The 27,883-nt window shown below is 41.3% G+C and overlaps 2 protein-coding genes across 5 annotated transcripts; one reads left to right on the plus strand and one right to left on the minus strand.

The window, feature by feature from the left end:
- Positions 1–718: 718 nt before the first annotated feature.
- CLNS1A (chloride nucleotide-sensitive channel 1A) lies at positions 719–25,543 on the plus strand. 3 transcript variants are annotated; one of them, XM_054849134.1, is made up of 7 exons: positions 719–908; positions 3,119–3,266; positions 5,201–5,306; positions 6,042–6,152; positions 6,623–6,796; positions 8,587–8,671; positions 11,231–11,843. In XM_054849134.1, exons 1-6 carry the CDS (start codon positions 760–762, stop codon positions 8,652–8,654), a joined length of 756 nt encoding a protein of 251 aa, XP_054705109.1. In that variant the 5' UTR covers positions 719–759; the 3' UTR covers positions 8,655–8,671; positions 11,231–11,843. The 3 variants fall into 3 exon arrangements, with proteins under 3 accessions (XP_054705109.1, XP_054705274.1, XP_054705194.1); XM_054849299.1 differs by lacking the exon at positions 11,231–11,843 and adding an exon at positions 24,299–25,543 and having other exon boundaries at positions 720–908; positions 3,119–3,255; positions 5,193–5,306; XM_054849219.1 differs by having other exon boundaries at positions 720–908; positions 3,119–3,255; positions 5,193–5,306.
- AQP11 (aquaporin 11) lies at positions 14,031–27,883 on the minus strand. Of its 2 annotated transcripts, none has more exons than XM_054848910.1 (4): positions 27,483–27,883; positions 26,713–27,369; positions 21,529–21,645; positions 14,031–15,459 (listed from the first exon to the last, which is right to left on the minus strand). In XM_054848910.1, exons 2-4 carry the CDS (start codon positions 27,305–27,307, stop codon positions 15,407–15,409), a joined length of 765 nt encoding a protein of 254 aa, XP_054704885.1. In that variant the 5' UTR covers positions 27,308–27,369; positions 27,483–27,883; the 3' UTR covers positions 14,031–15,406. The 2 variants fall into 2 exon arrangements, with proteins under 2 accessions (XP_054704885.1, XP_054704970.1); XM_054848995.1 differs by having other exon boundaries at positions 27,452–27,877.

Genomic DNA, 27,883 nt, shown 5'->3' on the forward strand with positions numbered 1-27,883 from the left:
CCTGATGGCAGCTCATGAGGTACGTACCATAGTAGCACTGGGCTCCTGATCTTTCACCACTGCTGAGAGAAATCAACTGGATATCCTTTAAGCAATTCAGGTACTTGTGACTTTTTTTTTTTTATTCTCCATGTGCGTCCATCAGGCATTAGATGCTGGCCATCCACCTAAAATTCCTTTCCAACACCTAGTAAGTCACCGAAAAGCTGCTTTGTTTGTTTTTTGACTTTGTAACCTGTCCATTAGAGATTTACAGGCCCAAATACATATGCTGCTTATTAGCTGTCTTTGGGCGGTACTGAGTGATCACCTCAGTGCTCCTCTGTGCTTGTCTTTTCCAGATAACGACAATTTTATTCAAAATCTGCCAGAGACACATACTCATGGGACACAGACCGCATCACTCTGGAGAGAGGCCGTGACTCACCCTCAGGAACACGGCCGTTTTGGGGTGAAACACCGTCCCCTCCCCTGCGGGTCGATGATGAGGGGGAAATGACTTCAGGGAGAACGACAGCCTCCGGTGGTGCCCTGTGGTGCCGAACGGCCCGTCCGCGCCCCCGCTCCTCGGGCCCTGCAGCGGCGGACGACGGCCGCCCAAAGGGCGGGAACGGCTCCAACATGGCGGCGGCGCGGGCACGCGCCACCCGCCCACACCATCGAGACGTGCCTAGAGATGCACCCCCCCCCCCCAGGTGAGGACTTCCTCTTCCGGTAGCCGTCAGGGCGGTTCCGCTTCCGTCGGCCGCGGAGGAAGAGATGGTGGAGGAAGGAGGCGGCGGCGGCGCCATGAGTTTTCTCAAGCGGTTCCCGCCGCCGGCCGAGGGCGTTCGCCACCAGCAGCCTGACACGGAGGCGGTGCTGGCGGGGCGCACCCTGGGTGCCGGTACGCTTTACATCGCCGAGAGGTGAGGGGGGCGGAACCGGAGTGTGTGTGTGTGTGTGGGTGTTGCGGTTCTCGGGAGCCCCGTAGGCTTCGGGGTGCGGAGGCTGCGCTGAGGGGACTGGGGAACCGTCGTGTGAGGGGCTGCCTTGTGAGGGCCCTCCCTGAGGGGACTGTGCGGGTTATCCGGAGAGGGCCGACTTGTGGGGGCCTTCCCTGGGGGCTGGGGGAGACCAGGCCGGGAGGGCCGCCTGTGCGGGGGCCGTTCTCCCGAGGGGTCCCCTTCCCTGGGGAGGGGGGGGACATCTCCCCTGAGGGGCTCCCTCCCCCGAGGTGATTGTGGGGGTCTCCTCTGGGGCGACCTGCCCGAAGGGGGACGTGGGACACTCAGATAAGGGAGGGCTGTCGTGTGGGGGAGGCCCTCAAAGAGGGCTGCGAGGGGAGTTCCCGCTATTCCTGCTCTAAATGGCGTTTTAAACAACGCAAGAGGGAACAGCACAGCAAGGGAGCCCGGCTGGCTGGCACCTGAAAAACACGGCTCCTCTCTTCCGTTGACAGGGCTGTTGGGTTTCTGTGGTTATTAACTACTGTGGTTCTGTGAAGCCTCTCACGTCGCGTGAATCATGTGAACGTCTTATGTTCTTACTAGGCAGAAATAAGTTAGGTTGTTCTGGAACGTGTTATCTGAACTCTTTATAACTTCCTTTAAATCTTTCCCACGTTGTACAGTTCAAGAAGACAGCTTGTCAATAAAAGCAGCGTAATTTTTTTAATCGTGGAAAAGTACTCTAAATGTATTATATTTTTCTGCAATGGAAAAGCGTCGCTAGAACAAAAATGTCATCTGAAACGTGCACTGAGGAGTGAATTATCTTTTAAAACCTTTAGACTCTGAAACGTTTATAAAATGGTAATGAGGGGCTTCTACCCTGCCTGAACTTGTTAGTGATGTTGCGTTTCTCTTGGAGAGGAATCTCTCTGGAATTTCAGTCACTGTTTTGTTTAGTTGTTTGGTTGCAGATACAAGGGCTTCTGTTCATGCAGCATCTGCTCTCAACGCGTATAATGTTGAGTTTCCTTGTAACTTGCTTTCAATAGATTTTTGTGCGAGGCGCACACAAGTCTGCCAGGTTCCTTCCAACGTGTTTCTACCACATCACAGGGCTTTTACCAGAATCACTTGCTGGTAATGAATAGAAAACGCCAGCATTTGCAGGAGTGCTGTGCTGTGGGAGAACCGGGAGGACGATGTGGCTTTGGATCTGTGTACTGACTGTGTCAACAGCTGTAAATGTTGAGAACTGGCTGATCAAGGCTAGGAAAGAAATTCCGCACTCCCACTTTGCTAGCTCTTGCTCTCAGCATGATTTCCCGAGGCGAGGAATCTTCTGTGGCCTTTTTGTTGGGTTTGTCCCTCTGCATAAACTTGTGAATGCTGGGTTTCTTGTGTTGCAGAGGTCTCGCTTTCTGCCCCTCAGTATTTGTGTTCACCGTGTGACCTCAGTGATCACAGACACCCAACACTAGCATGAATTTGATTTCTCAGCTGCTAGAAAAACGTTGATCCTTCCGATGTGAAGGAGGTAGCGGCCCAGTGGTGACAACCTGTGCTGTCTCTTGCTGTGGTTAGGGATGAAACTGAAAATGAGGGGAAGCAGAGGTTATAGCACATGAGTTGTGAGAGGGAAGAAACCACAAGCTGGCTTTGTTAGCTCTGCTGATGGCAGAACTGGTTGTTTTCCTGCATACAGGCTATACCCATATCAGACCTATATTCCTCCAGAAATTACAGCAGTGACTTTCTTGTCCTAATGTTCTCTTTGTCTTGAAAAACCACAGAACATTTAATAGTTTGAGTTATAAATCATACTCTGGAACATCTGTAGTTATCTTTGGGATGATGGATATCTACAGGGAAGAGAAAACAAAGAGGTAGGGAGGGAAATTCAGGTTTTAGTACAAATGTGATAAAGCTGAAAGCGTTTAGGGTGCTCAGCTTCAAGTTCTTTAAGAAAAGGTTTCTTTTACTTCAGCCATCTGTTAATGTTGTTGCAAGCTCCTGCTGGGGCGGGTCCAGGACTGTGTATTACCTGAGAGTGGGGTAAGTGCCTTGTCCAGAATTACTCACTCTTTTGGGGTTGCTTTGCTTTTCTGCAGCCGAGAGTCAGGTACATTAGATTACTCTGTTGGTTTCTCATTTCATTTTATTTTTTTTCTTTCTTCCCTCCTTGTTAGTCGCCTGTCTTGGCTGGAAAACTCCGGAGTTGGCTTCTCCTTGGATTATCCCACCATAAGTTTACATGCCGTCTCCAGGGACCTGAATGCCTACCCATGGGAGCACTTGTACGTCATGGTGAATGCCAAATTCGAAGGTATGCCCAGAGTGTTGCTTAGTGTTGATTAGTATTCCCACGCAGTCCTGAGCAGCATTATTTCTTCTTCAAAAAGAGTAAATTTTGGTTTTAAAAATTATGTGCTTTATTCAAGTCATAGCTTGTATTTTCTTTTTCATTTCTCCGAAGGACAGTTATTTTAGAAGTATAGTTTTGCCCCTGTTTAGAGTCACTTCTGCTCTCAGCACGTGAATGCGTATAGCTGGAGCCACTGAAAATTGGTTCTCTGCTCTCTTATGCTCATTTTAAACAATTTAGTTGCTCTGCTGTCTCCCTGTGATTCCAGCTTAGGTATCATTTTTGCTTTATTGAATTTATGTTAATGTTGCTACCCTCTCCAGGCTTTATGAATTCCTGCTGTTTCACATTAGCCTGCAAGCTTTCATTCGTTTACTCCCACAGCTTGCTTAAAAAAAAAAAGACAATAGCTCATGTTACCAGGCTTAATGGATCTTTGTAGATTTCCCACAGAACCAACCTTTTGACCATTCTTGCTTTGACCTAGAGAAAACAAACTTTCTGTTTTATTGTTTGTATGAAGATTTTCTATATTTTTGTTGTATTGATTTTTTTTTCTTGTGGCAGACCTGTTAATATTTTAAGTGTGTCATAAACTGCCATCTCAATTTAAGAGTAGTGAGTGTTAAGTCTTGAGCAGATCTCCTTTTCCCTTCATGTCTACTAGTCGTTGTAGTTAGAGGTTAAAATCTGGCATTTAGTTTTTCTTTAGTGTATATACTGAAAGTACTGACAAGACTGAGGAGGCAGAGGCGTTTTTCATCTATCAATACTCTTCATTATTTCTTTCTGTTGTGTTACTAATATTCTCTGACAGTCTGTCACTACAAATAGTAAGAGAATGTGTATGTACACCTCTTGGTTTGTCTTCCTCACTTTAACTCTGCTTAATTCTGAAGTAAACTGAGCCTAGTCTGAAGAAAGATGTTGTTTCCAGCTTTTTATTGATTCTGATAATCGTGTTTGAAAATACAGATATCCTGTGATAGTCTTTATATATAAATCCTTAATAGACTGATTTCTGTGGGATTTTTGTGTTTTGTTTTTTAAAATATATGAACTCTGGCTACAGTAAATCTACAGCAAGTAGATTTGTTCAAGTCTATCCCTGGCTTGGGATTTTAACTGCTGAATAGTGTTAAACCCAAACCTCTCCACTTCCTTGGCTGCAGGAGTCTTCATTTCTTAGTTGGGCAGGGTACATTTTGTTCTTCCTCTGAAAGTTTTTGTTGCACGCTCTGTGTGTGTGTGCATTACCCTCGCCCCTTTTTTAGAAAAGGCAGTCGGAGGTTGACTTCATTGAAAATGGAGCCGGGCTCAGCAGTAACAAGCTGTGCCTGCGGGTGTCAGTTGGAAAAGAATTGGGGTAGCTTCCTTGGACACTTCATTTTTGGGGACAGCGGGCTGGCAGCTTCTTGGCTTCTTCATATTCTTGGTGGTGCCAGTTTTGTGTCAGAAATCAAGTAGAGATCTTCTGTAAATGTCACAGTCCTCTGTGAGAGGCCACGCTGGAAGTGAGTTGATTTCATGACAGTAGTGTAAAGGATCTGTAAAATTCAGGTGATTTAAAATATAAGTATGTATAGCATTGTGCACATAAATGATAGTGAATGAGAATTGTGGGGGTTTTAAGTTGTTTTTAATAAGAATCAGGTGGTTTTCCTGAAGTACATGAATACATCATGTGACCATTACAGAAATCTGAAGTCCTAAAATTACAAATAGAGAAGATTTTGTGTGCATTACATAATGTGGGTGGGAATGGGTTGGTTTGTGCCTCTCAGGTTGTGTCAAAATTTCTGATTTGATTAGGTGGTTGTTCCTGAAAGAATAACCAAACATGACTTTATTTTTTAAAAAATAAACATGTTTCTCTCAAATCTTTCGATTTTCTGAAGAGGAGGAGACAAAAGAGGCTCCCATGGCTGAAGGGGAGGAGGAGGAGGAAGACAGCGATGACGATGTTGAACCAATCGCAGAATTCAGATTTGTACCTAGCGACAAATCAGCATGTAAGTGAAGAGGGACATCGCATTTTGGCTTAAAGTCCTGGCTATATGTGGAAGCCACTGGGGTGTAAATGTTGTGATCCTTTACTGTCATTCTCTAATTATTTGATTTCTGTGTGCTGAGAACAAGGTAAATTGTTTTATCTTGTTTGAAACTGGAATATTTCAAGCAGTCGCTTCTCAAGGAAAATTCCAGTGCTTTAAAATAGAGACTTTTAAGTATAAACATATGACAGAGATATTCTTATCTATATACGTTTCCAGAGAACTTGTATGGGAAATATCTTTTTAATTACAAATTCAGTGATATTTGAGTCAGCGGTAATTTCATTAGGAACACGCTAATGTCTAGACACAATCGCCTTTAAGCAGTTAGATCTCATCTGGTGCGGAGCTTCCAGTTGGATCCAAGTTTTAAGAATCTCATATTTAGATGCTGCAAGGAATCCTGTAGTGGGTAACCACAGACTGACTTGTCCAGGCATAAGCATTTATCATCAGTGAAATAATAGAAAAGTGCTGTTAAGAGGATAAAGCACCAGGCTGGATCTAGGAAACCTGATTTATTTCTTGCATGGCCCCTGGTTTGTTGGATGATGTTTTCAAATATGAATTCAGTGATGGTTCTGGTAAAGGAATAGTCTCAATCTCTCCGATCACTCAGTCCAGGATTTCTTGCCTGTTGTGGAGTATCAGCGGAGAAACGAGGGAGGTTTGTGTTCATTTGTGTTCCTGCAGTGGAAGCCATGTTTTCAGCAATGTGCGAATGCCAAGCTCTGCACCCAGACCCAGACGATGAAGATTCAGACAACGATTACGAAGGGGAGGAGTACGATGTTGAGGCCCATGGTTCGTTACGGTTGTCTTTTGAAATACCTACCAGTACTTTGCTACTTGGAACTTCTCCTACGCTGTCTGCCATGAGAATGGTTTGGTCTGTTAAGAAGTTCCTTGTTTATTACTCACCTCGCCGAAACATTCTTTCTGCCACAGGCACACTATAAAAACTCAGAAATCTGCAGAAAATCTGTAGTTTAGCTCTCACAAATCACTGGAATTCAGAAAAATCATTGTTCTCATACTCCCGAGACGCAAATACCAGCCTTCCCCATTCCCGGTGGGCATGCAAGCACGAGTTCAGTGCCCATGCTGTGGTGCGGTCAATTCACATCACTGTGTATATTCTGTAACTGATGTAATCAGCCTTTCAATCTCATTTAATTTAAGCATAATTGATCTAGCTGTTCTCCTGTTCCTCCACCCCTGCTTGATCCAGGCTCCTAAACTCAGGTCTGATAAATATAAACTTGTTTTTGCAGAGCTAGAACAAGGTGACATCCCGACCTTTTACACTTACGAAGAAGGATTGTCACATCTAACTGCGGAAGGTCAGGCCACTCTGGAGAGGTTAGAAGGCATGTTAGCCCAGTCTGTCAGCAGTCAGTACAACATGGCTGGAGTGAGAACAGAAGACTCAATAAGGGAGTTTGAAGGTAAGAAATGCTTTTGTTTTACTAAAGCATATATGAAAGCAGTGGTTCTCCAGTCTGGCTAATCCACAAACACCAGGACAAGGCAAGTGTCCTGCTTGATGATGCTGTACCACACTGCGTGCGTCAAGTTTGTCTTTGTTCACAGCCACAGGTTATAAAAATGCCTGTGGCAAGTTGCCTGCCATGGATTGAGGGCTGCTGTGTTAAACAATGAGGACCTCTGTGTTAAGAATTCATGATTCTTACTGGTATGATTTAAGCTAAAGGAGGGTAGATTTAGATGTGAGGCAGAAATTCTTCCCTGTGAGGGTGGTGAGGCCCTGGCACAGGTTGCCCCGAGAAGCTGTGGCTGCCCCTGGCTCCCTGGCAGTGTTGAAGGCCAGGTTGGATGGGGCTTTGGGCAAGCTGGGCTAGTGGAGGGTGTCCCTGCCCATGGCAGGGGGTTGGAACTAGATGGGCTTTGAGGTCCCTTCCAACCCAAACCATTCTGTGATTTGCTGGAATAGTGGTAGGGTGAAGTTGATTTAGGATTAAAAAAAAAATAATTAAATTTGTCAATCTACACTGGGATTAGGAAGCAATTTCCACTCTAAACAGGTAATAGTATTTTCCTGAAAATACCCTAAATTGTAGGTTAATAATTCTCTGTAAAGAGTTCAGTGTGAATTTGGAATCATTGAAATACACTGGACCATCTTCTTTTCTGAAGGATGCTGTCTCTTAATGCTGCTGATTGTTCAAATGTGTATTTAAGGAGTAAGGCTTCTTTTTGTCGGAAAAAACCCAAATTTTTTGTCAGAAAAATCTCAGATTTCGCCCTTTCTGTATGCTGTTTTCACTGGAGCAATATATTACCTGGGAGAAGAACAGGGAAATAGTTTAGTAGTATTGCTTCTTTTTTTGATATAAATGACAGTGGTTTAGTACAGCCTGATGTTTTTGAAGGATGAAAAGTGATGCAGCTGTTGTGGATTTCTAGCTGTCAGCTTGCCTAGAGTAGTCAACAGAATAATAACTACTCTGTTCTAATCCACATGGATGATTTTTTAATCTTTATTTGCTTTGTCAGTTGTTTACAGGTTCTTTTTGTTCCACAACTTTGAGTAAGTTTATATGATGTAAAGATAACCGTAGGTGATATGCTTGTGTTGTAGTAGTGCCCTTCATTAGAAAATTTTGTCAGGTTTCTGAACTCCAAAGTTTTAAAAATTAAAATAAATTGAACAGCAAGTACGCCATGTGTCTCAAAAGCCATCTTCATTCATTTTATTTGCCTTCCTAATCTTATTTCCTATGCTACTGATTCTTGGTTTGCTACAATTAACAACATCCCCAAGGCTGCACAGTTTGAGAATTCTATTATTTTTTGACATTGTAGCATAGAGCGATTGTTCCTTTTATCAACTTTCATTGCGGCGAGCGGTTTCAGAATAGGATCCAGCCTCTTTCTGTAAGAGCATAATTAAAGCTATTAAAAGGAATTCTGCCATTTGTTACACTGAAACTTCATTTAAAAAAATGAAATAGTTTAAATCCACTATTTAAGTCTTTTAATAAGGTAGGGTGAGATGAAGTTGTAGGAAGTGGTGATGTCTTTAAGTGTCTGATAGAGCTGGAACAAAACCACAAACTTGTGAGCACATCAGATTCCTTAGGCTGCTTTCAGAAGTTCAGCAACGGAGTTTTCTGTTTTGGCTATCTCTTGTCAACAGAGGGCACTCACTTTCGTATGATAACATCATCCCCTTGTGAGCCTGCAGCGTTACAGAGCGTTGGCTGTTGTTTTTCAGATGGGATGGAGGTGGACATAGCACCAGTAGTTGCGGGGCAGTTTGAAGACGCTGAAGTCGATCATTGAGGAGGGCGTATGCTGCTGTAAGTTCTTCTGTCTCCCAACACCAATGCTTTTCAGTCCTGCAGAGCCTTCCGTCTCTGTAATTTGTGTAATGCGAACGATCTCGGATCTCCTACGGGAAGTATCTTGTGATATCAGGATGATGGTGATTTATTTACAGAAGGAAAAGGTAGCTGAAGTTATCACAAATATGGAAAGACTTTCAGTGATCTGTCCAAAATTGCCTATCGGCATAAACCATCACAGCGTGTGGGTAACCTCTGTGGATGTGCCTGTCTGGAAGACAGGTCAGCTGTCCAGTAAATTAAGAATTGTCTGATCTCAGAGGCTGTTAGATGCTGATACATGAACGCTGGAGCCATTGCTGGGAAGTTACTGTCCTTAGTATCCATTATTTCGCCCTTAGTGTGCAAGATTTCCCAGGCCTTTCAAGGGGGCAGAACACTACACAGCACTGCAAGTCCATCTCTTCCTTCACTGTAAGTGGAGCAGGAACGGTTCTCGGTAAAGAGTTCGGTTGTCAGAAGTGCACAACTCAGAGACAACACCCTGCTTAGGTGGTTGTGCTGCTGTGCCCTCTGGCCTCCCATCATCTGTACTGCTTTTCTCCTGTCGGTGGCATTACAAGATGTGCCAGCGTTTCCTCGCTGGCGCTGGGTGGGAGAGGACTGTGTCTGTGGTGACACACAGGCACAGCGGGGTTGTGAGTTCACTCTGCTTCAGCAGTGCTCGCTAGTGCACCGTTGGCATGTGCCGCTCAAGCGGTCATGCGTTGTGCCGGTGCTTCTGCCTTGCTAGGAAGTGGGACTGCCAGCTCTCGCCTTAAAGTGAGCACAGAACTATCCCACTTGAAATGCCGGAGAAAACAGTTGTGGGGCGGACAGCCAAAAGCTTGGGGGAGAAAAAAGGGGCAGGGGAGGAAAGGGCTGCAAATAGGAAGAAGAAATGCTGAAAAAAAAAAAATCGATGGAAACAAGTCAGGGGTAGTTGGTTAGGGATAAAGGGACTGGTTGCAGAGGGGTGATGTGCGTCTGCTTTTCTCCTCCGTTGCTTATTTTACTTTGCTGTTAATATTCTTGCAGTTCTGAAAGTCTCTGAGTAGCCCTGTGTTCACTTACTGATCTCAACCACTGCCACTGAATTAGTATTTACCGTTTGGTGTAAGAGCTCACACTTTTCTTCAGTTGCTCTTCCTACCCTGGACTTTGCAATACAGAGAGGAGTTTTTCCAAAAAAAGTCAAGATACTGGTTGCCTTGCCACTGGACAGTTATCTTATTTGATAAAGGACACGTTTTAAAAATAGGGAAGATTCTTCAGCTGTAGATGAAGTTCCTCTTAGTGAACGAAAAGCTTGGCTCTGACTCCATCTCCAAGATGATTTTGGTCCATAGTTTATTTTAAAAAAAAATTAAAAAACTAAGATCATGCTGTTGACAACTCAAATTTGAATGCTTATTGTCCTGGTTTAAACTTGAGCAGGATTAAGGAGAGTTAGTGGCTGGTAGCAGATCTCTAAGGAGCCTGAAAGCGCTGGTGGAAGTGGTGTTGACTGATCTTCTAGCAAAGCACAAAATACACCCTGTAAGAAGTAGTTTTGATCAGTGGAATTCTTCCTGCTGCTTACTCCATCCTTTCCATGGTGCAGCACGTGGCTGTGGGAGATTAATGCTGTGAGAGGTGGTTGGATAGGGAGTCCTTCTGCTTGTGCTGATCAGAGCTGAGAAGCTGATCCCTCTTAGGGCAGATCTATGCCATGCAGCATCAAGCGTTGCAATGACATCACTCCAGGTAGCAGTTTGGGAGCTGTGGGTGTGATAGGCCTTTTTAAAGTAACCACCAGCCTGAGTATGCTGATGTAATTTAAGTTGAAAAATGTAGGATATACGGCAGCAATAAACAACTGGAGGTGCAAAGTGCCGAGAACAGCTCTTGGAGATTTGCTAATCGCCCTGCTGACAAGTTTGAGCATGAGGGCAGCTTGGTTCTACACTCTGAAAATGGAGGCAAAGAGGGAGCATACCATGGTCTTGGTACTCTGTGGAGCGGCTCAGCCTTCTGAACTGCAAAAATGATCTACAGGAACATCTTGTTGGTGATTCTTTAGAGAGCAATGCGCTGCCCTGCCTCTAAAGCGATGCCCATGTGAGATGCTTGTGTTGCATGTTACTGCTCGTTACCCAAACGAGATGTGACAGCTGCCTGCTGAAGCTCCTGGAAGACTTGCTGACAGTCAATGTGGGACATTTCCACTGGTCTTGTAATGGTGTTTTGTCTGTCGCATCACGAGGTTGCATAATTGTTCCAAAGCAACTGGTGGTGTCTGTGTGCGGTGGTGCGACAGGGTCCTCCAGGGCACAGGCGTACAACCGCGGATTGTAAGCGCGTGCTGTCCTTAGCTGACCTGAGTTTAGAGCTGCAGTCCAAGGGGAAGATGCTCAGCCCTTCTGAAAATTAGTGGGCTTGAAGTAAAGTGCTGTCCTCTGCACCTGCAAACAACGGATGGCTACTGCTCTGTGAAGATTAATAAGCTTTTATTTTAATGCCAATTATGTAAATTTGGTGTCTTCTATCTTTCAGATTCCTCTTGTGGCACTTCCAGAATAAGCTGTAAAACTGAAGGCATTGCAGTGACTATCGGGAGTTAACCTTTCTTTTAATGACCTAAGCTTAGACATCTAGGTCTATAAATGCTTTTATAGATGTTTAAAACAGGGTTTGACATTTGTGACCACTATAGGGTTATTTAAAAACGAAACAAAAAACAATTAAACCTCTTGCATCTAACACTTGAATGGGGCTAATCAGGGGTCGTTTCAAAGAAGCCTTTGTAGGAATTCTAGGACTTCAGAAGTAAAACTGTAAGTAGAACAGGATTTTAGATTGTCCTAGAATTTTCCATATTTTTGTACCTATTCGTCAAGCTGGTGGAGTATGGAAAGAGACACGTTACCAAGTTTGACTAAAATGAAATAGGGTTGGCCAAGGATTAAAAGCAAAGCTAAATTTAATGCCCCTCAACTGGCTTCATCAGTTCAGTGCTATCTCTTTCATTTCTCTGAGAGCAGAGTTTGGCTGGTAGAGGAGATGGAATAAAGACTGTAAAGTCCTGAAAAAGAGAACTGTTTTGTGTCTTTGTATTAATGTTAACAACATTGTTAAATAAACTAAGATTTTTGTATCTCACAACCAACTCTGTGTTGCAGTTCTCAGTCCTTTACTTCAGCAAGTGGCTTGCAACTCTGAGCTGACGTCATTTGAGTTTTAGCACTCTTGTAACAAAAAAAAGTCCCGCAAGGCCTTTTTCATCATTTACCTGGATGTGAGAATTAAAGGGCAGAATATTTGCACAGTGTGCCTGTGATTTTTTTTTTATATTTTCTCAATATTATTCAATATTATTTCAATATTATTTTTAATAGTTATTTCAATATTATTATGTTGGTATCTGAACAGCTTTCCTTAGTAGCCCTACACTCTTGGAATAGTACTGAGTGGTTCTGCCCTGCTTAGCACATTGGGATATGGTTTGGTTTCAAGGTGTGAAAATTATAACCACTCTTCGCTGAATATTCATTAGGAACACCAAATTAGTGATGATGTAATAGTGTTGTGAACTATTGACATTGCTGAACAAATTATTTAGCATGTTATGCAACGAGGCGTTCTACAAGAATGTCTTTCCCAGTCCTTTTGTATGTAGATGTATGTATGTAAATATATTTATGTAAATATATGCATGCTTTTGGTAGGGATACAGTGTAACAAAGGAGGGTACAAGGTGATGCTTTAGTTTTTGCACTGGGATTTAGAGAATCTCTGCATGGTGAAATTTTTGTGACAGTTAAGGAGTACTGAAACTTTACCAACACTGTTGTTTAGGAAAGAAAGCTCATACAATTGTAAATCACCATTCATGGTTAAAACAGCCTTTGGATTTTTTAATTATTTTGGTTTTTTGGTGTAAATCTTAGTTGTTGGAGTGTGGTTTTCATATAAAACTGCAGACTGCCTGTCACGCATCCTGGTAGGTGGGTACAGTTAGCCTACTGAGCAGCGGGATTATTCGCAGCTCCTCTCTACTCACACTACGTCCAAGCAGTCGGAAGCTCCAGAAAGGAGGATTTATGTTGTATTGATGCAGAGCGGCAAGAGCAGATACTTTATGATGCTTCCAGGCAAATCAATAGAGCAAGATTAATTTTGGTCAGGTGGAAACAAACATGGATGAACCCTGAAGGGAGCATTGAGATGTGTCTTGGGTGGATTTACAAGTTTTATTTTCAATAAAACTGTATTTAAGCTATGTGTAAGTGTTCTGGGAACACTTATAGGCATTCATTACTTTGAATGTAAGAATATTAATTTTTGTCTGTACTACCAAAACCAGTTAAATTCTTTAGTTCCTAACTTAGCTTTCATTCTTTCTGCTATGTTTTTTTTTGCTTCTGTTTTGCCTCAATTTAGTCAATTTCTTATCCATTTCATAGTGATTTTTTTAAATTCTACTTCTAGTGACTATAAATAGAGCAACTACTTGTTAATCACCCAGATTTGTACCAGTTTTTTTTTAAACTATATGTTATGCCACAATAAACAATGTAGATGTACAGAAGTCAGATCTGACCTCTTTGCTTTATGGACTTTGCTTTTGCAGGCCATCAAAAATGACGTGGAAGTAGGGCCTCTAATCTAACAAAACTTTGCTGCTTGTAGGTTTGGATCTTTACTTTCTCTTTTCCCTGGCTGCCTGTGTTTATGCTCTTTGAGATTTATTTTTGAGACCTTTACCCTGTAGGCCTCATGGGCTCAAAGAAAACATGCAAATCAGTTCATTACATAAGGCTCATTTCTTACAGAAATGAGGCTAAAAACTGGGCTTGAGTATACTGGTAAAGGCACAGTCCCAGGAAGGGGAAAAAAAAATCAAATCTGTAAGGTATAGATCACTTTAAAATAGGTAAAAGTGATAAAAAGCAGTAAAGCAAGGAAGTGACAGGTAGAAGCCTCCCAAAGCAGTACATGGTATAAAAGGACGTGTTTTTCAGAGGTCTTGTGCATCGGGTTTCTGTTCTAGCAGGCCTCCGTGGCTGAGTTATAAACAAGCAGATGAAGGTAAAACCAGCTAAAGGATCGCATCTTACCCGGCTCAGCGTGGTGGTGGTTTGTCCTTGCTATGAAGAGTTTTACCAAAGATAAGTTTCCTTTAGCAGGCCTGCTCACACCAGTAAAGTGCTGCAGAATGGTAACCCGGCAGTTGTAGTTCTCCTCAGTGTATTAGCAGGCTACGTTTTTTAAATTTTATTTGAATGACTAAATACAGGGTCATCATGGATTAAGACTCTTTTGTATGAAAAGCACGTCCAAACAGTTGATTTCATTTTGCAATATTATTTTAAATATACCTTGGAAAATTAAAACGAGAAAATATTTTATTGCAACAAGTAAGAAATTACATGAAAATATTTACTTCCTGAACTCTTGCAAAAAAGATAGCTGGCAACAGTAGCTGTGTCAGACTTGGTTCATAATTTTACTGTGCAAAAAAACCTAATTCCCTCCCTTCCTCTTAGAATATGGTCTGCAAGGTGACTTAGGTAATGAGTAGAGGGGCCAACTACTGGGATCTTTCTTTCATCTCTCCTTTCAGACCTAGTAACTATGAAGTGAAAAGCTGAATTTAGTCTTAAATTTGAAAAATATATTTTGGCATATATATAAATTAAGATGCATCCAGAAGAAGAAACCTCATGCTAGAAACAGAACCTCAGAGGATGGTACCTGTCGGTGTGGTCTCAGCTGAGGCTATAAAAGGCGTGTGTGTGCCAGTTTGCGTAGGTAGCTTTCCTGTGGTTTTAGCTCTTTTATTTATTCTCCTACATTGCAAATTCATTTATTTCAAGAAAAATATCTGATAAGAGTCACATAAAATCAAGCACAAATCAAGTTCCACATGATTCATCCCTATTTACTGTGTCTGTTTCACTATGTGAAGAGGCAGCAGGAATCTCAGATAAAGTAGGGTTTGTTGTGTTTTTTGCCTCAAATGCCCTTTTATGTGTGTGTCTACAGAATTTTATGGTACTTTATTACCGTTCTTTCCAACAAAGATAAACATTCAACAGACTATAATGGGACAGGATGGGGCAGAGCCTTCCTTGAAAGGAAGTGAGGGGTTACTTACCTGCACTCGGGTATTATTAAAACATTGCTGGTCCTACAGACTTTTAATTTTGGTGTAGGGTACCTCTAGAATAGAGCTGTGGAGACTTCTAGGGAGTAGTGTAGCCTTTCTTCCTCTGAGGTATGTATATTGCAAGTAGGAATATGATGAGGTCAATATAAGAATGAAATCTTCAACTCCTTTTTTGCAGGTGCCTTCTACAGAAAGAAATCCAATAAAATCGAACCTTGAAAGGACTGGGTATTTCTCTAAAACTAGTTTTACATGCTGTTGTAATACAGGTCAGCAAATGGCACTTACGGCTAAAGTGACAAAGTTCCAGTGTTTTCACAGTCCTTCACATTCATATGGCTTAACTGAAAATGTTGGCAGATAGTTTCAAAATCCCAATATGCTATTACAAAATAAGTATTTGAATACAAAGTTGTAAGTCAAATATTTCAAACATGAAATCTGAAAATACAACTGAAAGGTGGTATGGGAGTCTGTCAGCAGTTTTCTGAAAGCTTCATGTCTGCAGATGTTGAAAGTATTTTTTTAATGTAGTACTGCTAGATTTCAGAATTGATGTCTCAGGATATCCGAGGAAGGATTTCATCCCATATAAAAGCCACAAGTATTGTACCTGAGAAGAGAAATTACAGAAAGGACCTTTATTTAAATGTTTTTGGGAAGGACACAGTACTGGTATTGAAAATAAAAATAATGTTTAAGTATTTGAGTGTCTAACATGCAATACAGCAGGGACGGCAGAAAAATGGAATTTTCTGTTGAAAGGGCTGTCAGTGCTTTTTGCAAACACAATCTTTTTCACGAAGAAAGCTTCAACAGACCACGCAAGTGATCCTTATAAGTTAATAATCTTGTTTTGCTTTGTATATTTAATGTTTTCATTCTGATCTGTATAAGCCAAGCCACAGGCAGCGCAGTTTTATCAGGTAAATCCAACACGTGCACCTTACTGTTGCTGTGTCAGGCCTCCTTTCTTTGTAGCTGGACATATAAATGACTGAACCAGCAGCTAAACCTCCATTCCTCAGCTGACTGGATAAGGCTGAGTTTTCTGGCAATGTCTGTTTTGATAACCACATCGGTTTTAGGTGCTGCAAGTAGGTATAGGATAGTGGGGTTTGGGGTGTTTTGTTTGGGTTTTTTTTTTTTTTTGAAGAGCATTCTAGTTTAGGGTTTATTCTGAAGCTGAAAAATGGTAAAGTTAGAGATTGTAGGTTCTTCATGAGAATCTCAGAGTATTTCAAGTTGGAAGGGACCCATAAGGATCAAGTCCACAGAAAAGCACCTAAATCTGGTTTATTAAGACCTTTTTTTTTTAGCTCCTGGAAAAATCAGTATATTCTATTTCAGAAATGAAGATGATTCTGGTTGATAGTGTTCCTTACCCCTAACTTGTACTTTATGAAGCTTCCTAGCTCTCAAAAATGCCGATTGGAAGGGATTCTCTCTAGTCCAGTCTCCCACTCAGTGCAGGACTATTGACTATGCGGACAGGTTAGCGTGGCTTTGCCTAGCAGAGTCCCGGAAACCTCCACAGATGGAGACTGTAGCACTTCTGCAGGTAACCTGCTTCAATGTTGCTGCACCCTTCTCCTGAAGGTTTTCCTGGAGGCTAATCTGAAGTTCCCATGCCACGACTTGTGACCTTGCTGTTACATTGTCTGCCAATGAGAACAGTTAATCTCTGTCATCCTTGTAACTAACTACTCTTCAAGTAACAGTTGACTGGTCTTAAAACACCCTTCCACCTCATTTTTGTCAGTTCCCTCAACCTCCCATCACAGATCAGGTACTCCAGGCCCTTCACCATCTTGGTAGTCCTCCACTGACTGGATCCTCTGTTTTCTCCACATTGCTCTTGAACTCTAGACCAGACATGTTCAGATGCCACCTCACAACCACTGAGTAGAGGCAGACGATAATATCCTGTGATGTGCTGGCCCCAATTTGCTGAATCATATGGTTTGTCTTGCAGAAAGAACCGACTGTTGTGAACACACTTGCATTCAGGTCACTATTAAACATACTGAGGAGTATCAACCTCAGTACTGACACCAGCATGCTCTGCATGTTATTGGCCATCAGCCACATGTCAACCCATTGATTATGACATTTTGAGGTCAGTGGTTTGGCCAATTTTTATTCTAACAGTCTTTTTGTGTGACCCCTACTTCTTCAACTTTGAACTAAGAACACCGTGGGAGATGGTGTCAAAAGCCTTACTAAAGTGGAGGTATACTACATAGACTCAGTTCCAGCTGAGCTTTGACCTTCCTAATTTTGTTCCCAGGTGCCTGTGCAAAGCTTTTTATATTCCTCCTTTGCTGCCTGTCCCTCTTTCCACTTATACGCTCACCTTTGTTCATATGGAAGCTCCTTGTCTAGCCAGCAGAGAAAGGCTTTCCGTCAAAATTCCCAGCCTAACTACAGGACAGATTGTTCCTGCACATCAAAATGTGTTACTGAGCTCTTAGTAAGCTTTTCTGGAAAATCACCTTTCCATGGAATACTTCTGCCATTTGTGGCAGCTTCTGAGGGAATTACTACTGACCTAACAATTCCCTAAATAAGCGGAATTTTGTTCTCCTGAAGTCCAAAGTCTGAACAGCTCTGCTAGTTACCTTCCCAGCCTTCCTCTGGACCTTGAACTCTTGTGAGGGCTACACCCAAGTGGCCACATTCACCACCAGTTCCTCCCTGTTTGTGTCAAGTACAGGATTACCACTCACTGGCCCCTTTGTATTTGCATTTGACTTGATCAGTGACGGTTTTGTAGGAACTTCATTCACTCACTGCATAAGAGTTTTGCTCTGTCAGATGGTGTCTGCATAGCTGAAAAGCCCTAGGAAGATCAGGGTGTGGGGAGTAGGAGACTTCTGCTAGTTGTTTGTTGAAACCCTCCTTTGCTACAAAGTCCCTGAGATGCTGATCACTGCACATGGACAATTCCTGTTTCCTTGCTAAGCTCCATGCCTAAGTGTACTGAACTTGACAGAAACCTCTGAATACCCTCTCTGACCAGAAAGGTGAAAGTTTCACCTGTAGTCTTCCTCCTTGCTTACCTCCTCCATTTATGTCTACTGCTAAGCAACTTTTGTGGCACTTACTTATTTTCTATCCTGGTGGTGAAAAAACATTTTCTTCTAAGTAACAGTATTGGTCTTTCTGGTAAAACTGATCTAAAGAACTGGGCTGGAGCACCTCTCCTATGAAGACAGGCTGAGAGAGTTGGGGTTGTTCAGCCTGGAGAAGAGAAGGTTCCAGGGAGACCTTAGAGAAAGGAAAGGGCCTACAGGAAAGATGGGGAGGGACTATTTACAAGGGCAGGGAGTAACAGGACAAAGGGGAATGGTCTTAAGCTGAAGGAGGGGAGATTTAGATTAGATATAAGGAGGAAATTCTTCCCTGTGAGGGTGGTGAGGCCCTGGCACACGTTGCCCTGAGAAGCTGTGGCTGCCCCTGGCTCCCTGGCAGTGTTGAAGGCCAGGTTGGATGGGGCTTTGGGCAAGCTGGGCTAGTGGAGGGTGTCCCTGCCCATGGCAGGGGGTTGGACCTAGATGGGCTTTGAGGTCCCTTCCAACCCAAACCAGTCTGGGATTCTATGATTCCATATACCGAATGGTCTCAATCTCCTTGTCCTCATGGGTATTTGCTATACCCATAAATGAGATCGTATTGCACTTTGCACAGGTAATTTGAAGTTTCATGGTGTGCTAGTTCATGGTTCTGCATATGATTATTATTACAGCAAGTCACAAAAAACCCTAAGACTCCTAAAAGAACTCCCCAAAATAAGAACAAAGTAATTTAACCATCTAAGATGCTGTTGCTGGGAAAAGTGAGACATCAAATTAGCATATAGAATCATAGAATGCTTTGGGTTGGAAGGGACCTCAAAGACCATCTAGTTCCAACGCCCCTGCTGTGGGCAGGGACACCCTCCACTAGACCATGTTGCCCAAAGCTTCATCCAACCTGGTCTTAAACACTTCCAGGGACCTGGTCTTAAACACTTCCACTTCCACTATGACTCTGCCAGTTTCTAGGAAGTCTGAAACAGTATTTCTGCTGACACATGGATTCTGAAAGTAATTTTTACAATTAAATTTAAAATATCCCTTCCCTCATCATCTACTTTTATGATTCTGCTTAGAGGTTCTTTTTGCAAGAATTTTATCATCATCATAACAGGTCATTTTCCTAGATGCCTCATCATTTGGTCCAATTTTAGAAGAAAAAATTCTATTCCTATTATTTTCTTATTTTCAAAAAGTGTCAGAAAAAATTCATTTCATGTTAGATTTGTAGATGTGTACTCCTGTATTCATCAATTCAGTTTTCAAATATAACCATCTCCTCTATACTTCCATCTCAGACACCTTACATTTGTTTACAACTTTTGGTTTATAAGATAAGGTCTATATGTGTCCATGAAGCTCCCTTGTTTCGTAATGAGATATTTATATTACCAATAGACTTATAGTACCAATAGACTTATAGTACCAATAGACTACTCAGCCCTTCAGGTGATCCACTGACCTGAGATCTGTAACGAAATGTTTGGCTACAGTAGTGACACTGCACAAAAAGTGAGGTGTCCCCAGTACTCATGTCTTTACAACTGCTTGGTCTGGAGTTCCTGTCCCTCATAACTTAAAAGACAGCATTTGATATATTCTGTATGTATTTTTTATAAGTTAACTAATGATAAACCACTGTTTATGAATTTTCATAGAAATGTAACATTACTCCCTAACCGCATTCTAAATTCCTCAAGTCACGGTTCTGTTTGAGTTAAGATCTGCTGATTTTCTTACTCGAGCTGAAATCACCCGAAGGCTTTCTGCAAAGCAGTTCTGCAGGATGCATCTTGCTAAATAAGTAGAACATGGTGTTTGAGAATGCCTCCTGTTTCTTTAGATCACTTGCCAAAATATTAAATCCCAAGTACTTACAACCTGGAAAATCTCAAAATGGTTATCAGGTTGAAGTCAGTTAATATACCAGAAAGCTAAACTTGAATTCTGAGAAATATTAATGATATTTCATCAGTTCATCAGCATGATGCTCATCAGCTTTGCCTAAGACATTTCATTAGCTACTAACTGGAACAGTGGAAGGACTTCTATCAAGCTTACTCTGTTGTTCAGTATTGTTCTGATATCTAATTTAACAAAATTGTATTAAAGTGAATTTTAGTTATACTAAATATTCTGTCTCCATTTTTGACTGGCTGAGTCAATACAAGTAGAACATGCACAAACGTGAACTCAGACAAGAAAAATAAGTTATTTGTTATAACTGGAGCCCTTTGAGATGTTCCCTGTGTATGTTTCACACGCTGTTGTACCTTCATTGCTGTTGTACCTTCTAATAGGATTAATAGTCATGAAAGAACTTGATATTAGCAGACTGCAGCTTTATATACCCTCTAAGCAGAAAGCTCAAGATTTGTAGGGACTAACTTTAAACAGTCAACAGCATCACGTATTGCATGGAGCATGTTCATCTGCACACAGCTAGAAGTTAAAATTAACTTTAAACAGTCAACAGCATCACGTATTGCATGGAGCATGTTCATCTGCACACAGCTAGAAGTTAAAATTAACTTTAAACAGTCAACAGCATCAAGTATTGCATGGAGCATGTTCATCTGCATACAGCTAGAAGTTAAAATCAATAGCTTCCAAATTAAAACCATAATTTAAGTTAGAAAAAAAAATCCAGTTACAAATATTCCTTATTCTTAAACTAAGAACAGATTATTTCCAACATTGATTGGGGGAAAAAAAACATAGAATGGGAACTGCAAAGTTTAGACACTATGGAGATAAAGATTTTATATGGTAATAGTAATAATTTAGAAAGCATACTTTAAGCACTTGTTCTAATACCTGTGAGTTGTGTTGGTTTTTTTTTTAATCAATCATCCCTATGTTCTTGTATACTGTCACAAAGCAAGACAAAAACTGCGTGCTAACCAGCATGTTTCTCTCTTTGAATTTAATCAGACTAATATTTACTTTCAGGTAGCCTCTTCTCCTTTTTAATATTCTGCTAGAATCTACAAGTGGGCCTTTGGTCAGTGTGAGAGTATGCAGCATACCTCAAACAGGCTGGATTTTAATACCAAGGCATAAAGTCCAAACAATAGGCAGCTTCGAAAGGATCACACTCCAGAGTAAACAGCTGTTGGTTTATAACTAACTAGTTAACCCTAACCTAAACACTAACCTTTTTCCATTTAGAATTGTGCTGTTGTGGGGTTTTTAGTAGGTAAATTATTTTGCTCAAAATATCCCAAAAGTACTTAGACTTTGAACACAACATCTAAACTAAACAATTATATAACCTAACATGGTTGTTTCTTAAACTGATCAAAACAGTAGATGTTGTTTTGTGAATAAAACTGTTGTTTAAAACTCAGTATTAGATGCTTGATTCACAAAACAGAGTGTTATGGGTGTTCGACATAGAGCATTAAACAACTTTAAAACATGTAGCTTACAATTGCAATACAAAACCATGGTTCTGAATGACTTCTACACATAAATTATAATTCACTATTTTCTGGATTTTATTTAAAACAGAAAATGAGCAGGCTATCAAATAAAGCATAGACATTTTTTGAACCTTGTACTAAATAACACTTTCTCAAATACATAAAGTATTAAGAACTTACCTAAGGAAGGTGCTATCCAATATACTAGTGAATAACTCAAAAATTTGTCATAGAAACAATTTGGATGTAATGAAAAAGCCAATGCTGGGTTAAATATTGCTCCTGTGAGATTTCCACCTGCAATACAATGTAAACAATATGAAATGAAACCATCTTTCTTCATGTTTATTTTAAATGAATATTGAAATGCACACACACAATACTGAAAGAAATGTATACTCTACAATAAAATACATTAGCAGAAACCATTTGAACAGATGAACTCCTCTGAAGTTATTTACCAGATCAACTGTTTTCTAAAATGTTTTAAAATACCCAAAGCATAGGATATAACTTTGTCTCTTTCTAGCAAATACTGTTTGAAGGGATGGGTTTGGCTAATGTTGAATGTTTCTGTTGATAAAACTATAAGCTGCTTTGCTAATAGTCTCTATCATGCTTTCAGAAGAGACAGAAATTACACAAATATTAGTGAACAAATACTGAGATTTCATTACATCCCCATGTCACACGTAGCAAGCAAGATAATGGAAAAAATGGTCAAGCACTGTTCTTGCTAAACTGACCTCTACACTTCCTTAATAAAACACTAATATTATCCTATCAATTTCTAGAATGCTAAGATTGTCATATGGTAATAACTTGGCGAAAATTCTTCACAATCATTCTATATGTTATTTGAAGAAAAAATAAAGCAAATCCCACTCCACACTCATGAAAAAGGAAGCTTAAAGAAGCCAAGCATCTTTCCTCACCTCTGATTTCAGATGTAAATGGAGCGCCTAAACATTCTCTAAATAACTAGATCCAAACACATTACGCTGTGGGGACTAAGCTGTAATTACACTGCAGATGAACCCAGCGTTTAAGTGGTTTTAATGCTGACATATATTGTTCCTCTCATTGCAATCCTGCAGAGAAAACATTACTCATAGCAAAAATAACTGTATTTCTGTACTATTAGTTACTAACCACCCCATATCTGTTTTATCCATTAATCAATTCCCATAAAATATTATATAATTGCATCTAATTTCTTAAAGCTTATTCTTGAGTTTTCCCAAATAGGTATGAGCTTTGAACTTTCCCTTTGTACAAATACCATGCTGCTGTAATCCTCAATTTGTTATTGAGCATGCAATCATTTACCAAAAGTTTTAGTAAGGTCTTTGTCATTCTCCTGTATTTTTCTTTCTATAGATTCAGTATTTCTTTTACCGTTATTACAGTTCGGGAAGGTTTTAATCTTTGTTGGCCTACTCACTTTACTCTGGTTTTACACTTGTTCTCAACAGCAACTCAGATTTACTGTGCAGTCTGTTATTCTGCACACTGACAACTTCACTGTTGCCAGGAAGGCCATCTACAATAATTTACTTTGCTTTAACCAATTTATTCACTGCTTCTGCTTTTATATCCACAAACACAGATTCAAGAGTAGAATTTCACTCTCAGGAGGCAGTTGCTGTTTCTGAACATTAAACATTAGAGTTTTAACTGCTGTATTTCTTCAATATTCATTACTAATAACTCCTGGAATATCAACCATAGGTCAGGGCCATGAGTATAATCTTACTTAAAAATATTTATTAAACAATAAATAGTAAATTATTTTGTGGCAAAAGAAGTGTAACATCTTTGCTGTTGTACACATGAAAACTTAAAAAGGTGAAATAATGTGATCCACACAATGTGAGAGAAAGTAATTTTAACTTTTGAAATTACTAAAGACAAAATGAAAATTAGGAAGGAACTTGGAATTAAAAAATATGTATATCATCTTAATCTTGATAAGTCAGACTCAGAAACATCGAACCAATTGCATACAGTTCTGACTTCATTGTAATATTGCCTGTAAATGAAAAAGTCCTCAAAAGGTGAATTTTTTTTTCTTCTCCTAACTAAATATTTTCCCAAAGGAAATATCCAAAAATATTCTTTACCAACATGTGTATGGTCTGCATCCTTAGCTTCCGAATCATTCCCTTAATATGCAAAGACATAATATTATCTTTTTCCTTCTATTCAGTAGAAGAAACAGTGAATGCAGTATTGGAGCCTCTGTGTACAGTATGCACTATTATAAAAATTTGATCTGTGTAAGTCTATATATTAAAAAAATCCAAATATTTTTAACTATGAAAAAGTAGAAGAAAAACTAGAGACAGCTTGTAATTTTGAAAATACATACTGCATAAACTGATGTTATTTGTTGCAGTAAGTTGCATGGCATACCTAAATATCTTTTATGGGGCATGCACAACAGTGACTTGTCAACATTTATATTAACTTAACTTTGTCAACCATATAAATACAATTTAATGTTTTTGAGCCTTGTATGTGTATCAATACATTTAGATGGGTGTAAGCCACAGGGATATGGCTATGCTTCAAAATTTTACCCAAACTGATTGGAGTAAGAGATATTCCTTTTTACTGTTCTTTTTTAGACTGCAATCATCCATCTTATAGAATACAGCTTTCAAACGTATATTAGAACGTAATTCATGGAATGAACTATGATATACTATGTATGGGATGTATTTTCTAACATTTCTGTTTCATTCTTAACTGTAATAAACCAGGATCCTTCAGGCACAATTGATTTGTTTTTAAAAATCAGAGTGTAAAAAGAAATCGTTAGCATGAATTTTATTTTGTAAATTTAACGCGCCTTTCTGAGTTCCCAGCTAGAACACTGTATCTGTCAACTTAGAGTCTAAAAAATCATTATTCATACAATATTCTCAACTATTTGCTATTTTTGTAGGAAAAAGGAAGAATGTTATCAGTTTGCCTAAATTAGCATTGCTTTGCCTAAATTTGCGCTGGTGGCCTAGCCCTTTGGTCCTGAGTGAGCAAGAAAGATCCGTTCCTCTTAAAGAAGACGTGCTCAAGTTCTTTATAAACAGTTAATGAAGAGGTACAGAAGATTTCCTGAGAATGATTCAGCACAGCTCAATTAAGCATCTGCCTGTCTTCAAAGCCTGTAGAGAACTTGGCCTGCTGGAGGCCACTAGCCATAACACCTAATTTGGAAGTCACTCTTCCTACTGCTGCGTGTATGAAGCACGGTTTCTCAAACTGGAGGTGGAACAGACGTGGCTAAGGCTATGCCACAAGACCCGTGGCAGTGACTACATCACAGAAAGAAATTAATAGCAGCACACTACTCCCACACTTGTTGTATAATAGCTCAGTGACAGGAATCTTGGGGTTTACGCCCTCCTCTACTTCAGGAGGCTTCAACTCACATTTAGGAGTGCACAGTAAACACTGGGCTCATGACGACTGCAGGGGAAGGACTGCACTTTTCACCTCTCCTTTCAAAACTCAGAGTACAGCAAAGAGTGCAAACCTTAGGAAGCTCGGAACAGAGTGAACAAGAAAGAATTAGATTTTCCATTAAGGAGGGGACAAAACTAGGTTCAGGATCTGCTTCCCGGAACGCACAGATATTTTTACAGTGGACTTGATTCTAGATTAAAAGAAACGGAAAGAAAAATGTCCAGGTAGCACAGGGTATTCTGTACACGATACAGCACAAACTGTGCATGTGAAAGAGGCCTGGGCACAGTAGGTTTGATGCTTCCTAGAAGTACATGCAAATTGATTGCACTGAATGGTAGAAACATGTTCAAGCTTATGACAAGGAAGGGGACTCGGTACCCAGCCTTCTCCTGCTAGAAAAAGATATGAGACCAGCCTGGCCAATGACACTGGGCATGAATTCTTTGTATGAAGTAGCAAAGAAAAAGGCAATGTGACACGTATTATTTTATATAACGATTTACCAGGCAGGAAAGGAATGTTAAGAATCAGGAATCCAGCTTGCTATGCTTGTAGAAGAGGTAGGATAATCTTTGGCTACACTTCTAGTGAGCAATTCAGAAACATATTTAATGTGCTAAAATGCATTGACACCTTGCCTCTGCCTTCAAATATTAATTTTAGAAAGTAGTTCAAATTGCTAAGTTAATTCTGAAAATTCTCCATGGACTTCTTTTAATTTTTCAGGTATTAGCTAATTTCAGCTAAACATAATGAATAAAGTTTTTTTCATTAATACATCTGAAAATTTGACTGTACTTTATTCTACTATATGCTATTATGTTAGATAGCATAATGCAGTTAAATTTTTTGGACAAGATGTCAATGACATCCTGGATGTTTGCAGATAAGAGCATGATCTTCCTCACTCATAAAAGGATTTGACCATTTCCTAGGTAACTTCCTTTGTGGTGGGGGCTGTAGCACAAGCAAGGCACTCTGTAACCATCTCTCACCTCCCTGTACCCCAAAATACAGGATCTCCTCCCCAGTACAACCAACTCCCTGCAGGGCTGTCCTCAAGTGACATAACTCTGGCACTTCACTGGGGATGACAGGGAGCATCAACAGTCAGCAGAAAGAAGTTCAGACTGCCTCCCCTCACCTCTTCCTTCCCGCTGGTCCAGGGAAGCTGCACAGGTGACAGTGCCCCAGCTCTGGGAAGCACGAAGTGATGGTCAGGGCATTACACAGACATTACACAGGGCATTACAGAGACATGAGACTCTTGTAAATGCCAGGCACCTAACTTTTTTCTTTTTTTTACATTTGGTTTCATGAGGTATTATTTTATCATTTCTGCATGCATTCTACAAATAACCATTCCTGCTTCCGATTTAAGGATTTAATGCAGTTAAATAAACTGCATTGATATGAATTATGCATTATTTAAAACGCAGAACTTCCATATTGCCAGTCTGTACCCTGCCATTGCACAATCAGCATTTTTTTCTTGATGCAGACAGTGGTGCTCTCTCGCAAATCTTGCCACTTGCAAATCAGAGCACATTGTATGAAATCTCTCATGCTATGTGAAGTCAGATTATGAAACGATCCTTCTCTGAGAGATTTTAACAATATTCTGTGAAACTCTTAGCTGTATTTACTTGTGGATTTGACATAGTTTTAAATTCATAACTCATTTCATTCTTAATCCCTCACCTGCCTGGAATCTAAGCAGACAAACTACATAAACTCCAAATGAACTCTGCAAATACAGGACCAAAGACTTTCCTTGATGCATTTGTTTGTAATCTAAGAAAAATAATTTTGCATCTTAAAACTTTTAAGAAAATAAAAAAAACCCTCTTCCATTAAAACTTTATTGCAGGAACAGAGAAAAAAAAGACTAACCTGCATACACGAGCATGGTGATGAGTAGAGCAATCAAATGGACTCGGTATTTGGAATTAACGCTTTCCACTCGCAGGATGGTCAGCTGGAAAACAACAGAAAAGAGCAGTTCTATGCAGAACGCCTGCGTCTCTGTAGTCTGCATGGGGTTGCTGCAGCCCTGTGAGAGTGCTCCAAAATGTGGTTCTGCCATCTCCAGGCTCCAGATGAAGTGCATAAACACTCTGGCAAGCACTGCAGCCATGAACTGAGCGCCGATCTTGAGTCCACCCATCTTGACCGATATCCCACCGCCCCACATTGGCTGCAAGGTGCCACAGGGATTGCATGTGCTCCCAGTCAGAGTCAAGCCGTGCAGGACGGTGAAACCATAGGTGAGCGTGAGGGAGGTATGCGGCTTTGGCTCCACATTGCCGAGCAGGCAGAGCTCATTAGTGCAGGCGCAAATCTGGAAGGTGCTAAACATCTCCAAAAGGAAAGTGCAAAGACGCTGGTGGGAGCGCAGCCGGCGGCGGGTTAATCTCCTGCACAGCCCCACTGTTACCATGATGCCGGCCATCAGGAGGAGCGAGGTCCCGACCCCACCGACAGCCATGGCGAGAGTTTCACAGGCCGAAGGACTCGAAGAAGGAGTTCACCCTGGTCCAGTCCCACCACCTATGGGGAAGAAAGAAAGCGGGAGAGAGAGGGAAAATGACCACCCTTTCCCTTCGAGGTAGGAGCCAGCTTCTGTCCCCACCTGCTCGCAGCCTGCGAGACGTCTGACTCACCCTCCGCCTGACGGGGAGCAAAGGGCAGGGGAGCCCGGCTTGACAGGGGTGAGGGCAGGGGGATCCCTCTCCCCTCTCCCCACCAGGGAAGGGGTTAGAAGGAAGGTCTCTCTCTGCGGTGGATAAGAGGCACAGGGAGAGGGACGAAGGGGACTCTGCTTTCCCTCAGCCCCTCCGCGGCGGGGCGGACGGAACTCCCCTCTCCCCTCAGCCTGCGGGGGTAGGGCCCCCGCTCCCGCCCACGGGGGAACAGGAGGCGAGCCAATTTCTCGATCGGGTTGGTAGCGCGGCCTCTCCGTAGACAGGCGCAAGCAGTTAAAGAATAAGCTCCGTCCCCGCAGCGGGGTGAGGCGAGACGGCTTCGCCGCTGCCGCTGCCGCCGCCGCCTCCTCCTCCTCCTC

The sequence above is a fragment of the Grus americana genome, chromosome 1 (genome assembly GCF_028858705.1).
Source record: "Grus americana isolate bGruAme1 chromosome 1, bGruAme1.mat, whole genome shotgun sequence".
NCBI lineage: Eukaryota > Metazoa > Chordata > Aves > Gruiformes > Gruidae > Grus > Grus americana.